This window comes from Periophthalmus magnuspinnatus, chromosome 1, assembly GCF_009829125.3.
Source record: "Periophthalmus magnuspinnatus isolate fPerMag1 chromosome 1, fPerMag1.2.pri, whole genome shotgun sequence".
Classification (NCBI taxonomy): Eukaryota; Metazoa; Chordata; class Actinopteri; order Gobiiformes; family Gobiidae; genus Periophthalmus; species Periophthalmus magnuspinnatus.
The window spans coordinates 31,997,675-32,017,681 of record NC_047126.1 but is presented as its reverse complement, the minus strand read 5'-3'; the positions used below and the strand labels follow the sequence as shown (position 1 = coordinate 32,017,681).

At 39.7% G+C, this 20,007-nt stretch overlaps 1 protein-coding gene across 2 annotated transcripts in view; it reads right to left on the bottom strand.

The window, feature by feature from the left end:
* The window catches only part of dlc1 (DLC1 Rho GTPase activating protein), a 78,660-nt gene that overhangs the window by 17,098 nt on the left and 41,555 nt on the right, over positions 1 to 20,007 (bottom strand). The window contains exon 1 of one of the 2 annotated variants that reach the window (XM_033974276.2): positions 5,229 to 5,516. The exons of the other annotated variant lie outside the window; for it this stretch is intronic. Coding sequence (XP_033830167.1) covers positions 5,229 to 5,241 — 13 coding nt within the window. The 5' untranslated portion in view covers positions 5,242 to 5,516. Of the gene's footprint in view, positions 1 to 5,228; positions 5,517 to 20,007 lie in introns of those variants that run through there. 2 annotated transcript variants of the gene reach the window in all.

Genomic DNA, 20,007 nt, shown 5'->3' with positions numbered 1-20,007 from the left:
ATTCCACTGACACAATGACAATAATGCAAGATTATCCAAATAAAGCATTTTTAATAGACGGTATTATTAAAAGGCCTGAGCTGCAGCATACAATGTACTTTTATAGGTCAATAATTAGCCACAGTCACTTATTCTTTTACAGCTCAAATGTAATAGTACTAAAATCTCCCACTTTTCTGATGAAAATGTAACACAAGAAATACTGAGCCCCAAAATATATTGTTCTAGCATTTATTTACTGAACGATAAGTCGATACAGTATTTATCGTGACAGGTCTATTTTATATCACACAAGTGCTACAGATGTGGCCCCTTGTTTAACAAAGTCCAAATGGCTGGAATGTATGAAAGTATTGTTGGTACATGCTTTATTTCCCACAGTCCTGGATGCTCTGAATGTTTTCGCTACACTTCCTGCCAAACACTTCCATAACTCTTTAAAGACGAGGTGCAACATTTGGGCTTGTAGTGCTAAGTACAGTGACTAATGCCCAGACCGTGTTTGTCGGCGGAACCATGGGGACGAGCCTCAATTATCTGCCAAAGTTCTTTAGATGACATATGCCAAATGGTTGACCATCCCGACCCCCTCCCATGCTCAGCTATTTGGGTAGAAAAACACACAGGAGCAAGTCCTAAATAACAGCCTTTACAATGTCTACATGAGAGGCATGACAGCGAGTATAAAAGTAGCACAACCTTGAGAAAAACTTGTAAAGAAATATAGTAAAACAACGACAGGAAAAGGCACTGGTAAACCAAAGATGAAAGTGACAACATATGCTGTTCACCTGTTAAAATGCAATTATTTGGCTGTAATGTATAGTCACTGTGTCAGAAATTGGTCCAGCAATTTCGAATATGCACTTCAAGACCCAAATGACAGCGAAGTAACTGGCATCTCCAAAAGAAAGTAGGAGAAAAAATGACTTTAAGGGACAAAAGGAAGGCGATAATTACAGACTGTTGGATCGGCGAGAAAGGTAAAAAAAAAGACTACAAGGCTGGGTCTACATACGAGCATTTACATACCAACAACAAGCCTAGACGGCAGACAAAACCCACTAACAACAAGGTGTGACACGACCAGGAAAGGGCTCCCCTCTCCCACTGCAGGGACCAGCAATCAAATAGCCAACAGCTTCATCAAATACTGCACATGTGTATTGCAGTACTTTTATATTTGTCCACCTCAAGATTTGGCAATATATTGATGTATGTGAAATGGTTGTCAAAAGTACTCAAAATCAATACTAAAACTAGTCTTGAAACGAGGACAAAATTTGACCTTTGAACCGTTTTAGGGTGAGCTTCATCAGAATTAGTTTGAGACGACATGATATAATAAAGATAGTGTTATTATTTTGTGATCAAAACCCCATTAGAGCATATTCCTCAGAAATTCTTGGTTGACTCTTTAGTCTGACATGTTAGTGTGACATGTCTTTTTACATCTAAATACAAAAAAAATATATATGTTCAGGTAACTCAGTCAGTCATTTCTCCTTTCTGCTGTTATGCCATATAAATCCTTATAATCTAAATAAGAAGATTTTACTAAAACAATGTTTGATCAACTACACCTATTGACTACGTGACTAAAAGGTCTACATCCCCACCAAACATGCATGTTTGTAATGGCATGGTTACGTGTGCAAAGAAGTGTGTGTGTGTGCAATAGTCAACCTCATGTTTAAAGACAAACCACTCAAAAGACAGTAAAGCCATTCAAATGTAAATCAGAGATTCAAACACATGGTTAGCTTTCCACCCCCCGAGCCCCCACTGAAGACTCTAGATCCAATAGGTGACTAGGGAGGCAGCTATCCCATGACACACCCCATTTGACATGAATGTGTGTCAAATCTACTTTACAGTGACATAATATGGACCCGGTGTGCAGAGGAAACTGAAAGACCACAGCATTCAAAGCACACAGATGGCTTAAACTAAATCATATTTGTTGTCATTTACTATTCATTCAAACTGAGAATATTTTGCTGCCTTTTGTTTAGGTACAGGAAGTGAACTGCTGCATGTGGTATCTGGCACAAACAAGCTGACAATAGAGCAGCATATGTACCTACAATTGCAAATAACTAGAAAAAAGAACAGAGAGATAGATGAAGGGACTGTGGTCATAAAACTGTCATTCTAAAACAAAGTGGTTTAGAACATATTCTCAATGTTCACCTCAATTCCTTGGGCCTGGCCAGAGTACTAGCTCACTTCCTCATCCTGCTTCCCTCACAGGAAACCAGCAGAACAACGCTGCACTGAATGCCGACCACCGGCCTCAGAGGGACCGCCTTTCGTTTGTTCCAAACCTGATAATAGACAGACCGGCTGCTAAGGCAAACAATGGATCAAGTTGATTATGTACAATCACCCAATGTTCTTGTGGTTGGAGAAAGACACTATGCATTTTGAAAAGGAGAGGTGAATAGGTCAACAGAGGCATGGCACAATGTATGTTTCATGTACCATTGATCAAAAAAAACATGTGAAACTTTGGGTGGCGTAAGACAGAGACCAGTGATGTACACTGCAGGCAGTCAATCATGTGGCAGGAACAATATAATAATACTAAAACCAGTGATATTATGTTATCTTGTGCCACATATTGTGGATTAAATGAGCCTGATGAACTATTATGAAACCAAACTTTCCTATGTTCAGTTCCCTGAAAAGATCTCTGACATGCCCAGCAAACAAGCAGTTGCTAAATCTGATACCCAGAATCCTAACAGTTACTAGAGCAAAAATGTTTTACTTTCCCATAATTATGGTAGACTGTGTTGTTCTACGGTGATAAATATAGACAGAGATCCTTCATCTGGACTGTATAATGTAGCATTAGTTCTGGCTCATATGAATGACCAAAAACAACAATAACATAAAACCCTGTGGAGTAGGAACAAGATATGAGAGCGATTATCAGCAGATAACATTTCTAATAAGACCCAAAGCGATGCTAATAGAGATTTCATATGGATCACAAGTAGCTTTCTCTTGGATTTTGGCCAGAGCAGCGGTGGTGAGTGGCCGGCTCGGGTTAAGCTTCTCCTCCCAGGCCAAAAGCATTGACTACTATAATTATCCACGCTGTTCTCTTCTGTCTTCTTCCTGTTGTAACCTCCATCTCCACTGTCCTCCTTTAGCTTACTTTAACCTGGCTCTCCCCTTTCTCTCTCTTTTCCTGCGGCAGGAAATTCTCACAATTGCAGGCCAGAGCCTCCCCTCATTGCAGGGGGCAGAAGAGTCTGGCTTGGGTAAACGTGAATACTTTGCGTTTGTCAGTGACTAGCAAACAAGGCCTGTCTTTGAAGTTGCTGCATATGGATTTCTTCACTGACAACAACTGGCATTGGTGTGGCTTGTCTGTAAATACATGATCATTGCCAGGTCTTGAAGTTTAGCATATAAAGCAACTAAAAGGAATTTTTTTATCAAGTCCTTCTTGTGGGTCACCCTGAAGGCACTGTCAAGAGGGTCTAGACAGGTGAGTTGATAAGGAATCCCAGACATCATGGCTCTCTGTCAATCTATGACCATGAGGCTGAAGAGCACGTCAATTCAACTCTGAACATGTGAGCTTTAAGAACTCCAAATTGGACAATCTTTTGCTTAATTGCTGTATAACTTTAGTGCTAGACAGCCAAGCACAAATGTAAAAGAGCTTCTATTTGTCCTTCAGTGGAATGCTTAGATAAGATATATCAGATTTTCCCCCAGATGGGTATCACGTTTTGTGCTTGCATGGCCAGGACAGCTGCCGTTAAATGTGCAAGAGAAGTTCTGCTTGTTAGACGAATGAGCCGGTGCCAGGGATACCATCACCATCTGGCGGGCCTCAGGCGGTGCCCCGTTGACATACAAGCCAAAGAATAATGAGGTTACAACTGCTGCTATGGTCCATTCCAAAAGTTCTCTTGGGCCAGCCGCCTCTGCTCACACACAGCTGGTCCAGATGGATGGGCGCAGAACTGCTCCCTGGAGGCCTCAAAGATGATGACGACAGATTTATGCTCAGATGTGGGGGACAGTGGATCATGTGACCATATAAATCAGATACCACGGGCCAAAGTGGTGCTCTAAACTACATTAAACCAGTTTCCTAATTTACACACAAAAGTCAAACCTTGAGATAGTGCCTGGTAACCTTGGACACTTCCTGTTTGACAAAGAGTGCCAATGAAGCGCGTTTTCCTTATCTGCTACTCTCCTTGCTCTGCGCCAACTCCCATAAACATGTACCAGAGCGCGCACAGAAATAATTACAGACAGAGGTTCAAGGCAGATGGTTGGTACGTTTTTGTTTAGTCAGAGGAATATTTTCATTCCCAAAATAAGGCACCACTGGAAACACCAAGTCATGAGTCAGAGTGTCCAGGTTTAAAGTCAATGCTTCTTGGGGCGCATTCGTAGAAAGTAGCCCCCTGTCACGTTTCTAATGGTTATATGGCTCACTTCAAGCTTACTCGCCCCCCTATATGCACTTAAATGACTGATAAGACGGCATCTATGAAAACAATAGCTATAATTTGCGTGGGCAAGTCTTCAAGTAGTAAATCAAGTCGAGACGGTTAGAAAGAAGCGGGTTTTTATGCAGTGGCAGCACATGTCACTCAGCAAAAGGTGTCCAATCTGGCAAAAGGCTGAGGACAATTGAACAAACTGGCGCTGAAGGGACTGGTGATGGCGCACACTGGTACTATGATAATCCCAAAGACACTAAATACGTCTTGGGCTAAACATTCCAGTTCACGGCCTTATTTCCCCACACGGATCCCACCGGAGTATAATCCAATTCACATCACTGCTCCCGGAGTTTGACTGAGCGCAGAGGCACAGACAGAAATGCCAAGTATTCTTAAATCATAAAAGCTCATAGTTATACCGTGTTAACATCAACACATCACAGGAAAAGTCGCAAATCATAATAAAAAGACGCTTAACTGTGCCAGCTGTAGCCTGTCCAACACAAACTGACATCAAGCCTTCTCCACAGAGGAAGGCATGAAGATGACAACGAAAAACTCAACATATAATAAGGTAATTACACACAAAAAACATTTTAAACTCTTGTATTACTTGTCACAAATGCTGCAAATGTAGGATTGCCAAGACCGTTCCCATGCGTCACAGCGTCCCACGTTTACGCACGATTACAGACACATTTACATAATTAAAATAGGTATAAAACTAATTGATCAAGTAGGACTTACGTGTTAATATCATTTCCAGTGACGTGCCCAACAGCAGCCTCCTCTCAAAACTTAACTCCAGCCTGTACGACAGTCCAGTCACCTTTTTCCAGGGTTAGCGCATGGTAAATCCACCCAAAAAGAAACACACCTTTGCAACTGTCCATTAGTCGTTCACCAAAAATACAAAATCCATATCTTTCGTCACGTTTTCACTGTGTTTACACAAACATATCCACGCTTTCCCAAGTTCTCTCCAGCGCTGTGAGGCTGAATGAAGCGGTCCCCGTCCGGAATGTGAATGAGGAGTAGTGTGATTCAAGCTTTAGGAATGGCCAACTGCGCCGTGACTCCGCCCCTGCGCTGCGCTGATAAGACACTACGGACACCTTCTGATCACTCACAATCCACGAAACACTGATATCATGTTATCTTGGGCAGAAAATACAAGAGGTTCCATTTGACAAAGAGAGTATAAATATTCCTTTGCTTTACGCGCGCAATGGTCTAATGTGGATGTGGATGTCTTCTTAGCCACTATGTTAAACAATGTGTGTGCAATGCGATTACAAATGATTTCTATGAAAATGAAAGTGTCCACATTGGCTCTCCCCGGGATGCCCCTCTATTCTTCAGTGCCCCCACTTAGTCTGGCCTAATAGGCACCCATAGACTGCATCTGGGTGCGCATATCATTAGACGAACCCCAGTGGAGACAGTAGAGGTACGTCCATTGTGACTGGGGATTAGTCTCAACAGCGCAAGTGGCGGTATGGTAATGCAGTACCAATGCCTGGGCCTGGGCTGGTAGGTTCTACAACTATCCCCACAAGACTCTAGCACGGTCCCTGCATCAACAAATTGCAGTCCTCAATGCATGGCTGATTATAGGAAGTAAACATTCTAGTAGAACCACGCTTTGATCACACTTTGAAGGGGAAGTCTGTGTAATTAAAGCGATTGCTGGATCACTTAATACCCCTAAAGTATGTAGGAAGTCCCATTTGAGCAGTTCTCGGGGACATCTATCATAACTGTTGGATTATTTGTACAGGGAAAGTGCTAAAGTGCTGGTGCCTTGATGATAGGCCACACATAACACAGTATAACACAGTATATACACAGCCTATGCATTGGGTGGGGGAGTCTTACTCATTTGTAATTGGTTTATTTTTAAATACTTTCCCTGCCTGTTGAGGACATTTTCATCCTTTCCATGGTGCTCATCGACATTAGGCATCGCTTTGTTATTTCCATGGCAACGCTCGCAAAGAGAAAGCCAGAGCTGTGACTGTGTAGCAGGGAAACACGTGTAATCCAATGCTTGGCTGCTCCAGGGGAAAGGATGATGCAGAAAAACCCTGGCTTATATCACAGCGCAGACGAGACCTGGCAGCTACAGTATTGGGGCCAATCGCACCACAACTAACGCACAGCTGGTCTTAAAGTGAGCAACATTTTGTCTCTAAGGATGTCTAAATAAATGATGAAATCTTATAGCCTGATTCCTCGAACAACTCTGGGAATTCTATGGGCTAGCTGAGGGAGCATAGGGCACAATATGGACTGCTTAACATAAAAAAATAGAGTAATCAGTTGAGTTTAAGATATTCTTGGTATTTTATCCAGACTAAAGGGTAAAATAGGTTATGTTATGACTGCTTTATCCTTTAGATAAGCAATTACCCCCCACAGAGGACTTTAAAAGTGGGGGGTTGTTTGAGTTGTCTGATAAAACTGCGCTTCTAAATCAAAGTACTCACTGCATTTACTAATACGACTTGTTTGACTACTACTGCAACTACTACGAATCTAATCTAATCTAATAATTCATTAATAAATAACATTGTCACAGAAAGCTTTTGTCTGGTGTAGACTTGCAGAGAGGAGAGTACAAGGATGTTATCTGAAAAATACTCGGAGAAGCACAATTGGATTAACATTATATCATTTTTTTTATATTTGTAATGCAATTAGGTACAATTACAAAACATAAACTCATCTGAATTAAACAAAAACAAAACATAAACTTCAGTGATAAGTACTTTTTGGAGTTTGGATTTGTAAATGTGTTACCTCACTCGATGATAAGTGGTGTAATTAGTGTCTGTTGTGTGTAAAGCCAAAACACACATAAGAGTGAGGGATAGAAAGAGACAGAGAAAATAAAGCGCGGGAGGAAAGATGAAGTAAGATTACCAAACAAGACCAAATCCCTGCACCATAAGCTCCGACCACCCAGGCACCCGACCAACCAGACTCACCACCACCACCACTACCACCGCCACCGCTGTGTTAAGGATTCTCGTTTTCACTATTTGGCATGGACAAACACACAACCAAAGCCGGGCGATGGTTGAAGGTGTGTGGTAAAGTGATAGGAGATCCGACACCAGACTGCCGAACGCTGCCAGTCGCTACAGGGCAGATGAGTGTGCCTGCTCGTACTGTCGAAGGGTGTTCATTCATCAAACTACGCCCCAGACTTGGCTCGAGATTCAGACACAGATCAAATGGATGATGGGGCTAAAGAGAGCTTTGGACATAAAAAAGAGGAAACAACAGCATCGCCAGAGGGATTAGCCTATCCATAAAACAAACATTTTACAAACTGTTTTTAATGTAGGGATTTTGTGGTTAATTTTCGAAGAGTGGGCTTTTAATCATAGGCGTTGCTGGATAGTTACAATTTGAAATCAGAGGTATTTTGGTGTAGACATATTTCTAGTAGCCGGCTGCGTCTTAGGCAGTACAATCAGATTTAATCAGGTCTGTAGTAGTATTATTCCACATCTAAACTAGGGGTAAACCAGTTCTAACATTAGACAAAACCAGCAGCTCTAAACTCACAAATGTGGATAAAAGCCAATCACTGTAGAAAACTTCGCCAACCAATAAAGGAACTCGTGCCACAGTTTGACAGTTTACCGCATTGATCTAAAATAAATGGATCCTATAATGAAAGCTAAAAGTATTTTCCCTGACCATGAATGTGCAATATGAGCCTGAAATAACACATAGCAACAGTAATAAAAGTGTAAAAATGTGGTGCGGTACAATATAAAAAGTGTATGATGGAAAGTTACTAAAAAAAAGGGGGCTGAATAATTCCTTCCCGGCAGACATCTGAGAGGACAGCCTTGGGCCCAATGCTCCTCTTTACTGTCCCCATCCCCAAACAGGGGCCAGGTGAGGGTCAGGGGATGACGTTTAAACCCGCCACCACAAACACCCAAGGCCGTGTCAACAAACACAAAGAAGGTAATGAGGATAAGTCTAATACCCCACGCGCTGTTATGATGTTGGGGATTATACTGTCACACTGAAAAAAGAGTTTTATAGTATTTGAGGAAAGCTGTTCAAAATAGAAGCATCTATAAAGCACATTAAACCATCTTTACTGTTAAGGCTAAACTAATTATGTAGGTTTTGTGAAAAATCCAAAAACACTATAATGCTTAGTATAAAATAAAATATATAAAGGATAGTTCAAGTTAAAGACGTTTGCATATGTGGTTATGGTGTGTATCCATGCTAGAATATAGCTGACATGGAGATTATGGAAATAACAGAACAGAAAACTCCAAACTTGATGTTGAAATAGTGTTAGTATTTTGTGGTAATTAGCAAGAAAGATGTTTATGATTTGTATTGTGCTGATGGATTAAAATTGTTTAGATGAATTAACAAATTATCCTTATCCTGTTTTTTTGTTTTTTATTGTATAATCTGTATCTGATCTGAGTGTTTTCCCACTGATCCGAAGGTTGATCTGAAGGTTGGCGGTTTGAATCCTGCTCTTAACATAAACATCATTGGCTGAGTGGTCAGATCCACTGACCCAGAGATTGGTGGCCAGCTCCCACGGATGAATGCTGCCATCGTGACCTTGGGCAAGACGCTAAACCCACCTTGCCCCCAGTGTCTGTGTACACTGGTGTATGTGTGAATGGTTGAGTGATTCCTTGATGTAAAGTGCTTTGAGAGCCTTGAAGGTGAAAAAGCACTATATAACAATGTGACCATTTACCATTTATGAACTGCAAGATATTCACATTTTTCAAATGCTGCAAGTCTCATCAAATCAAGAATGTTGGTCAGTGAGTGTACCTCAACAACAGCCATCCTGACTGATCTGTCAATCTCACCTCTCACTATATGTCTACATACTGACATTAACCTCACAGCTCACATTGTTATATATAGGCAGAGAGACAGAAAAGCAGAGGGACACTAATCTTTTCATAACAGGAATGACCACAAATAGCTTGGCAGTGGATCAACCCAATAAGACAGTGATTAGACTAGGCCAGACAAAGACTTAAAGGTATAGAAGCCGCGCATGTGCCTCTGCGTGGACAATAGAGAGGAGGAAGTGTGAGGAGACAGTGGCTTGGACCTGCACACTCACAAACAGAGGAAGTGTGGAGCAGACACTGCACCAAACGCCTCCACACTTTGATGGACTGACCCGTGATCACAATGGAGACAAGTGGACGCTCAGCAGAACAATGGCCCAGCGCTAACCTGTGTTTTTCATCCACATGTTGGATTATGGAGATATTACTTTGTGAAAGTCAGTGCTAAGTTGTGAAGATGTTTTGTTTTCATGCAGGGTTAGTTGTGCTCACAGCTCAATTAGGCTCTGAATGTTTGACAGGGAACCAAACTTCTCCCTTGAGAGAAGTACTATGAGAATGTTGTAGAATACAGCACTTGAAAAGCCAAATGTTAAAACCCAGAATACTTATTTTCTGTTGATTTTCCATGACACATGAAACCCAAACAACCAATGTCCAGTGGTGGAAGAAGCAAGGAACAAAATCTTAAGTCAAAGGAAAAGTATTACATTCAAAAATCTACTCAAGTAAAGTAAAAGTATTAAATACCACTTTAAAAATGTACTTAAAGAGTAAAAAGTAAAAGTATTTTGTGTCGATTTTGAGATTTTATGAAGCTTCAAATGGAGTGATTTTGTGCAGAATTTTGCTCAAAAGATCAGATCAATTGTTTTTTCTAGCCATTTTTTTGTATTTTTTTTTTTTTTTGTTGTTGTTTAAACTATGACCTTAATAAATAAATAAATAAATAAATAAACCCCTCAGCCCTTTCAGCAGGTAACAAATAATCACAAAAAATACTTTCACTTTTCAGTCCTTTACTTTTCAGTTCAAAATGTAGTGGAATAGAAAGTACAGACATCTTCTTTCAAATTAAAGCAAAAGTATTCACTTTAAAATCTACTTAAGTAAAGTACAGATACGCAGGATCTATACTTAAGTACAGTACTTAACTACTTTTACTTTGTTACATTCCATCACTGCCAATATCTATGTAGGTTCATGGGGCTGGGTAATATGGCCGAAAAACTCTGTTGATCACAAACTTTTATTCAGTTTTATTTTGTCTTAAAAACAAATGAAAAAAAATGCTTTCTGTAGACTTTTAATAATTACCATTTAAATCACACAAAATATGACATTTCATTCTCTTTGAACACAGCCCTAATCCAGGGGACCTTCAATAAAACCATAAAAAAAGGTTAACATTAAGTGACAGACAGTGAAGAAGACTAAGATTACTAAATACTTCACCCTAACTTCACCCTAACCCTCTGTCTTAACAACCGACACTGCATTTGAGCAATATAAAAAACATCTGCAAAATGTCTTCCAACATATATACGTAATAACATACATATACACGTACATAACAACAATAACATGCCCACATTAGTGCCCACATTCTCCACTGAAAAGGTTAATTTTTTTACCCCTGAGTCACAGTTAATCATGCTCCGCTCTCGCACCGACAGCTCAAAACACTTTTGCCTAACAAAGTGCTCCCATATGTGGCTCCTGCTCAACCTTGGCGCTCAAGACAATAGACCAGAAAGAATTACAGTCCGGCGCTAATGTCTGAACGCTAAAGCTAACAGTGCATAAGTGAGCGTATACACACACTTAGTCAGGAGCACACGTGTCTCCGTTTTAGACAGTTAGAGGTAGAGCGCCACAGAGCTTCATAGCATCTGCATAGGAAATACCCACATAATGAGGGTCTATTAAAACCTTTACTCATTCAAAATAAAAAAGTTAATTTGCACAAAAGCGTCACGGATAGCTAAAGAAGACAGTGCGTGTTTTTCATATTAGTCATGCTCAAGGACTGCTGGTGATGGTTCAGTTTTGGCGGGAAAATAGATTGTATAAACTTTACGGGTTTGACTGAGGATTTGTTTTCAAAAATATGAAAGAAGGGTTGAATTGCAGAGCAGTTGACGTAAGGATTCACTAAATACTAAACTAATCATGCCATATTGTGAACATCAATTGTCAGCATAAATCCTCCTGCTTAGCCTCAGCTCACAGTTTTATGCCGTGCTGCAGCTGTTCCGCTAACTTGAACAAAATGCGTAATTTTGATTTATTATGTGCAGCATCTAAAACCAGGGGACTAGGATTTCACACACACATAAAGGCTTACTGTGTGTGTCAGTCCGCATTTTTTAAGAATCACAAGATGTTCTGGCTGGGAAACCAATGGGGATACTTGGAGAGCGATGATGCCAACCACATGGCAGTGAAAAGAACACACACACTTATAAGCAGCGCCATAATGCCTGGAACTTTCCACCGCTCCTGTTCAAACAAAGTCCAGTTTTAGAATACGCTTTTATTTCAGCTCTGTATTGATCAGTGTACTCCAATGATAATGATTTTCTATGTCACTTATGGCAAACATATGTGTTGGCACGGCAATTCTACTTTAACTACGATTGTTTATATTTAAAGGTCCTTATATAAAATTGTCTCTTGTGAGCTTTAAGACATGTTATTATATTGTTACCTCATCAAAAACATACTCAGAGTTGCCTTTTGGTTCACACATGTTTATTATTAGTCCATCTACATCTCCACAGCTCAAAATGCTCTGTTCCACCTTGTGATGTCATGCAGTGGTAAATTTCAAGTTAGCAGCTAACCTTTACCTTTAGTTCAGCATAGATTGGCAATTCCAGGTCTGAAATCATCCAAATGTTTCTAGTGAAGGTGTGTGGAGTTTAAAAACAACACAGTGGAGCACTTCCTGTATTACCACATGATGACATCACAAGGTGGAACAGAGTGTTTTCAGTTTGAGAGAAGAACTCACCTTAAATAGAAAGGTTTGTGTGTTAAACATGTGTGAATGAAACAAAAACAAAATTCTAGGCATGTTTATGATGCGATAACGTCATAACATAGATCCAAAAATAGCCTAATACGGGCCCTTTAAACTGATTATATTTGTACTCCCTTCGAGATTTTGTATATTTTTCCACATTTGTCACACTGTGACTGCTATAATTAACTAACATCTGTAAAGAAAAGTGAAGGGATAATGTTTGAAGAGCATTTTAAAGCTTTTCAACTTCAGAAACCTAAGATGAGAACCAGAACGAAACCTAAAAACCTCCAGAACTGTATGAGTATTCATTTGAAAATATTATGCCACTCAATACTGTTTAAGCCGTCTTCCTTTCTATAAGCTCTGAACAAATTGAAACCCATACAGGGAGGGGTCCACTGTGATATAACTTCAGCCTTAGGGAAAGTCTACAGGTGGATGTAATGTAGTTCAGAGGAGACTGGAGTAACCCCGAGTCTGAGGCACAGGTGTACTACTACATAGCTCTATAATTGCTAATCAAAAAGGCAGACGTTAAAATGAGTGGAAGGGAGTTAAGATTACACTATAGACAAATATTTGCCAAGTGCCTTTGAGCAGTAATGAATCACGGGCGCTTGGGTGCAAGGTTTAGCTGATGACTAGCCCCGAGGACGCGTTGTAAAGAGCTGGGTGTGAATTCACAAGGTTGGAAGTTGGAAGTGCAGTTAATAGCCACAGGCAGAGGAGCGTCACATAAGTATCAAAGAATGTGTTTCTGTTTATGAGTTTGTGCATACACGTTCTCTGAAGTACATTTGGCGTATATATCTAGTTAATATACAACAGATGACAGATTTAACAGCAGAAAATAAGCTAAAATTCTCTTGAGGCCATCACATGATTTACAGCTTTGGTTTTACAAGGTTAAAACATATCTTCTATTTCAGCTTACATGCTCGTGGCAAAGGGTCGGTCGCCTTGTTAAGTTATACATATTTTCAAATTGGCCAGTGTCAAAGGCAACAAGGACTGAAAAAGGATCAGTTGAATATAATGTGGGGTTTACTTACAATATTATTATTTGGTAAATAATAATAATGCCTGACATTTTTACTGTGCTTTACGAGCGTACACGCTCTCAGAGCTCTACACTGGTCATTATTCACTCCATGTGCTGTGGTGCTTGTGGTAAACAGGCCCAAGTGACGCTGGCAGTCTGTGCCTACAGACGTCAAACCGCCAACTCACACACACCATGTGACTGAAATGTCGTCCTTTGGGTTGTTGGGGAGAAGCTCTAACCACTGAGCCACTGACACAATGTCTGTTTGACTGTTTTGTTGTGGAACAAGTTGTTAACTATTACAGTAGCTACAATAGTAAGTGACTGCACTTTACAATTATTAAAAAAACAAGCACCAGCATGAAAACATGTTTGAGTAAATCAATATTTCCAGGTTGATAAGATTCAGACATTAGTTGCCCTGGTCTATTTTAGCTCTGGACTGTATACCAGTGAATAATGTCTCACTGATGTAGTGACAGTTAGTCCACTCCCATCACCAGGACTTTCCTGGCTGTGTGACTACCCAGAAACATTCACTAACTCAGAGAAGAGTTCAAACTTGTTCCTCTTCTCTCATTTTCTTTCCTGTTTTTGACTATTGTCGCCGAGGTTACATGTGGGCTTCCAGAGCAGTCTATTTTGTGCCTGTGCAGAATCAGCCAATGAGTAACACAGGAAGTCGATGCCCTGACCCGTAACCCCCTTTGAATCCCAACCCCTGGCTATGGTCATGTGACGCGGAGTGCAGACATCCGACTGTCCTGACAAACACAAACCAGGTTAAGCGGAGAGACTATCAGTGATCTACACAGACTCTACAGAAACATACACCAATCTGGGTCTGATTTCACCTGGGACCAGTGTCACTTTCTGCAGCCAAAATGACAGACATATAATACTGATCACAGCAGATCATACAATACTTGATTGTAGATTAAAAATGAAAGTAATTTGTTGGGTAAAGTAACCATTCAGTGTTTAGGAGTGGTGAGATGTCTGTGTAATCCTTCAGTCGTCCAAAAACATCTTTACTCCTACAACTTTTTGGCTTTTTGGCAACTCTTTGGCTTTTACGAGTGGTGAGATGAATAAATCCACTCTGTCTGTGTGAGCAGGTTATCAACAAAAGACCAATCAAAAACAACAAGGGATTAAAATGGTAAAATGGAGTCAATTTTACACACAGACTATATTGTATGTATAGTAACAGAAATACAGGAGTAAAGTCAATACTGAGGTGGTTTACTGTGAGGCTTGACAATGAAATCATGATTCTTAAGATGCAATGTGATATCATCCTATTAAACACAAAACTATTTTCCCAACCCGCTCCTCCTATTGGTCAGGCTCTGTCGGGCGCTAAATGAAGAAGAAAATGAGTTTAGTTAGGTCTTAAAGGCAATATACAAATACTAAGTGATCACTGTTTTTAATAGAAAAACTCTTAGAAAATTGTGATATTAATTAGATGTTTTATTCCCACCTCAACAGTTAAGTATTGGAAAACATGCCAAGTCAGTGCTTTTTATATATTACGCTGAAACCAAATTTTAATTGCAAGCACATGTGATATCCAATACATCTCACAGGCCGAGCTTGTATTACTGTATATTCGTTTACAAGGTCTGGTGCAAGTCTATAGGGTTTCTGTACAAGTAATTTTCTGCCCTGCACTAATAACAGGAAGGCCACCATCATCCAAATTAAGTCATGTATTGTGACACAGCCTTGACCTAGTAACGCTCAAATAGAATCTCAAGTCACGAGACACATGCCCTGCACATGCACCTGATCTGGGCAGATATGGTCAGTATTTTTTGTACTGGTCCACACAGATGATGCATTCCAGACATACTTTACAACACTTCTCACAAAGAGCATGTTGAGTATGGTCGTAAAACATGTGACATATCTAACTGTTTAACATTAGGCATAGCTGACCTAAATCTAGTCCTGCACAAGCATCTGAAAAATCCAAAACGCCAGCCTCAAAGTCCAAGTAAGGTGAGCGCATTGATAAAAAACGTGCATGCTTTACAGTCCTTCCTCTGTACGCATTGATTTGTTTGCTTTAGCGGGTAATGGACTGATATTTAGGTGATGAACAGGAGCGGTGTGCAGACGTGTGACTCCTACGGCACTCCCCGGCTATCTCAGAACCCTTCATTACTCCCAGGGGGATGATAGCACGATCCAGAGCATAAGGGAGGCCTAATACTGTGCAGCTGGACTTTTGGCAGTCTCCATATGGCCAGGCGAAAGGGTCACCCATCTATGTTTACACAGGCTCAGCTATCTCAAAAAGTGCATATGAAAATAACAGGGTTTTAAGTTAAATATAAACACAAGTTGTGCACAGACAGAATAATTGAGTTGAAAATAATTACGCTGCTTCACCCAGTCTCTTTTTGGAATTTTCTTTGCCTTTACTTTTTACTTTCAGTATTGCACTTTACATCAAAACTAAGCAGTGTTTGATGCTCTAAACATAATTTCATTGTTTTCTAAGGTAATAACTATAAAGTCTTGAATCTAAATCCAGTGTAATAGTATCTGCTTTCTGGTTATTTTAGTACTTTTAATGTGTTCTACTTCACTTAGCAGCATATTAAACTAGTATTATATCATTAAGCTCTTAGCTAGATCATTTTGATAAACCTAAATTAATTCTAGCGTGAGCCAACTTCTTGTTAGCTTCATGTTGCAATTAGTGTTATCTGCTCTGTGCATAATAGGTCTGAGGCTAACAATTACTTTTAAATTGTAAACAATTTACTTCCAATGGTGGAAAGTAAGTACAAGTAGTAAAGTACTGCACTTAAGAAAAATGTTTAGGTACTGGCATCTGTACTTTACTTTATTTTACATTATTTTACTTTACTTTAGTGGATACTTTTTTATTTTTACTTAACTCCATTTGAGAGCTGTATCTGTACTTTCTGCTCTACTACATTTTTGAAAAGCAGTGAAAAATAAAAAAAGTACTTTTCATATGATTTGACAGGTTATTTTTACCATGTTTGTGGAAACATTCTGACTTAAATTTTTTAGTTCAAGTTCTGGCTTTGAGCAAACAAAAATAAATAAACAAAATTCATAAAAAAAAAAAATCACAACTGTAATAACACTTTCGTGAAATACTTTGACTCCTGATACTCCTAAAGTATATTTTTAAATGGGTACTTAAATACTACAGAGTCACAGAACTCTTCAAGTTGATACATCTATTCTGATCATGATGTAAAAAACATTAGCTTTGCACCAAATTTAAAAATCCCATCCCGTGCTGCTAGTATAAATATTTCAACTCCAGTTATGCAAAATTAATGTACTTAAAAAAAAAAAAAAACATATATTAAGAATGCATGAGTTTCATTTATTTTTGTCACATAAATGATATTCTTGTTCATGTCATCAAAGCCATGTCACATGTTTTTGAGGCCTGTCCCAAACAACAGTATATCTTTCTGAACAAAGGTCCCATTCAGTGCAGAGACAACAGCCTCTCTATGACACTCAAGACGTTATGGCGCTGAAAATTTGGAACATACAAGTTTTTATTGCTTCGTTCCTTAAAGGGCTCATATTACGATGTTTTCTGATCGATGTTATAGTGTTGTTTCCTCGTCACAAACAGACCTGGAGCTGTGTTCTGTTTTGTTCCCACATGTTTAACGCACAAACCCAGCAGATTTAGGCTCAAACAAAACACTCTGTTCCACCTTGTGATGTCATGTGTTGATACAGGAAGTGCTCCACTGTGTTTTTAAACTCCACACACCTTCACTAGAATCATATGGATGATTTCAGCCTTGGAATAGCCCATTTCTAGTAAGGTAAGGTAAAAGGTTAACTTGAAAACTACCACTTCATAACGTCACAAGGTGGAACAGAGCATTTTGAGGTTTGGAGATGTAGACGGCCTAATAATGCAGGATTACCGGTACTCAAACTTGTGTGAATGGAACAAAACACAACTCCAGGTCTATTTTTGAGGAGGTAACAACATTATAACATGGCTTAAAGCTACAAGAATCAATTTAGCGTAATATAGGACCTTTAAAGCCAACTGGTTGTATTTGTTTTCTGTTCGATCCATGTTGTTGTGAAGCCTGAAAGCATTTTTTCTCTCAGATTTCAATGTGTGCATATCAGTAAGAAGCACTTAAGTGGTTCACATGACAGCCCCTGGCCCTGCAGAAAGATGGGCAAAGAGGATAAAGACCCTACATGTTTACCATTCATTAGGCCACAATGAATGCTATTTGAGAATGGGATTGTCACATACAAGAATGTGGCAGTCCAAACTCACAGGGGCACAATTTACCACATTATTGGGTTAAGGAAATTTCAGTCCATCTTCAAAAATGCCCACTGACCCTGAATCCAACCACCCGCACTCACAATAAGCATTAAGTTGTCAAGGTGTCAATGTGCTGGTCAATGTGCTAAAGCGAATCGCTCCACTGCTTGAATTATTAGCAGCTGTTAAAAGAGAGGTTAGCCAGGACACACAGGGCGACAACACCCAACGAGTGGCCTTGTCTTGATCCATTCAGGTCTGCAATAGGGTTACGAACCCTGAGGTCAGAGGTCATGACTAATGTATCACGATTAGAAAAAGAAGACATTCAAAGGGAAGATGGAGAGTCAGCTGGAGGAGTGAAAAAGTCCATTAAAGAAGACCTATTGTGCTTGTGTCTGCTCTATTGTTATAATTTATGACACCCGTGGATCACTATGTTATAATTTGCACATTTTAAATCGCAGTAGTCATCGGAAACGACGTAATAAAAGAAACAAGTCCGCTGACTGCTGGCGTCGCCCTAAACGTCATTACCGCAAACATTCAGCACCTCTGATGGATAGCTACAGATCAGGCTAGCAAGCAGCAGATTTGTTTTCATTTGCACCAAAATAACTACGAGCCGCTGTCGAATTCTGCGCATCTCACTGATTAAGTAAATAAAATTGAAGAACGAAGTAATTGATCGGCAATATAGTGTCTTGAAAATGAGCTCAAACAAACATGACTCACTCCAAATACAACATTGGGTGAGTAAATGTTAAGGGGAAACAACTATAATATGGTTAAAAGCTCTAAAAAGTCATGTTAGCATAATAGGTCTGCTTTAAGATTAAGACTAATAATGAATCAGTGAAGTTCTAGTGTGGCAGTTTTTTACTTCCCATTTACACCCTTCTCTTGGAACGTCCTACAGCACCTTAACATGTGGTCACGACTAACTATCAATCAGTATTACACAGTATTACAATTTCACATGGTATTAAGTGCCTAAACGGGTCATTTTGGAGGTTCTTTGAGGCTTCTGATTGTTATACCTTATGATCTGTCAAACAACGTGCGTCCGCTCAAACTGTGACAAATGCACAGCGGAAAGATTCAAGAGAGAAGGGATATGTTTGTGCCTCGGGACACGGAGCAGCTGTCAGCTTTCACATAACTATACACACAAGCCGGAACCAGGCCAGAGATCGTTCAATCAATTATTTACACAGAATGCTACCTACTTTTCTAAGTACCAATACCTGCCGTAGTCATGTACCTTCAATGACAGATGTAAAAAGATCAGATGGAGACAAAAGTATTCATATAATAAGGTAAAAAGAGTTAAAAGATTATATAACAAAGCAAGAAATCTTTCCAGAGTTTCCTGAATGCTTTGTTGTAACTATTAATCTCAACATATTTTATATTAAAACCACCCATCTGGTTTTATTTAATTTAAAAAGACTTGATTTATGGATGCAGTTATTCATGTTTTTGTCAATGTAGCTGAAAGCCATTCGATAAAACCTTCAGATCAGTGGACAAATACTTTTCCAGTGACACCATACTTTGCTATTCTGCAGTTTAAGATGTATTGGGTCACAAAATGTATATCTGCTAAATTAACGTAATGCTAATCTTGTATCTGCCCATGTGGTCACACTTTAAACTCGTGATCCGCTCCAAAATGAGGTGTTTGTTTGGAAGATAAAAATTCTTGTAAACATTTTAAATCAGCTGGTCTGTTGGATGATCACCCTGAATCATCCATTAGCCCGAGGAAACATCTGCACATGCATGGCCTCCTTTTAAATGTGGCTCCTCAAAGCTCCTCTCTGTAGTGGTTAGCGACTCTTGGTTTTAATCACAGCCCAGAACAAACAGCGCATCTCCAAGTGAAAAACCACATGGTAACAGCAGACATTAGTATTTGCATTAGGCTAAGTTAATTAAAGTAATATCCTTTGGGGTGGTGAAAAGGGGCACGCACAGGAAATGAAGGCCCGCTGGGAGTAAACAAACAGCATACCACGCAATCAGGCACCCCAACAGGCAGACAAGTGACCAGGGACGAGACACGGGGTTTTAATGGGGCACTAAAACACGGTGGCAGTATCCATCTGGAAGAGATTCAACGGGAATGCGACGTCTTCTTCACATGTAATGACCGGCGACAACATGTTACCACTGTCACGATAATGACTATATCAACTTATCCTTCAATATATAGATTTTTGCACTCAGTATTTACACTTTTTATTTGCAAAAGTGGGGAGATTTGGCGTACAGTG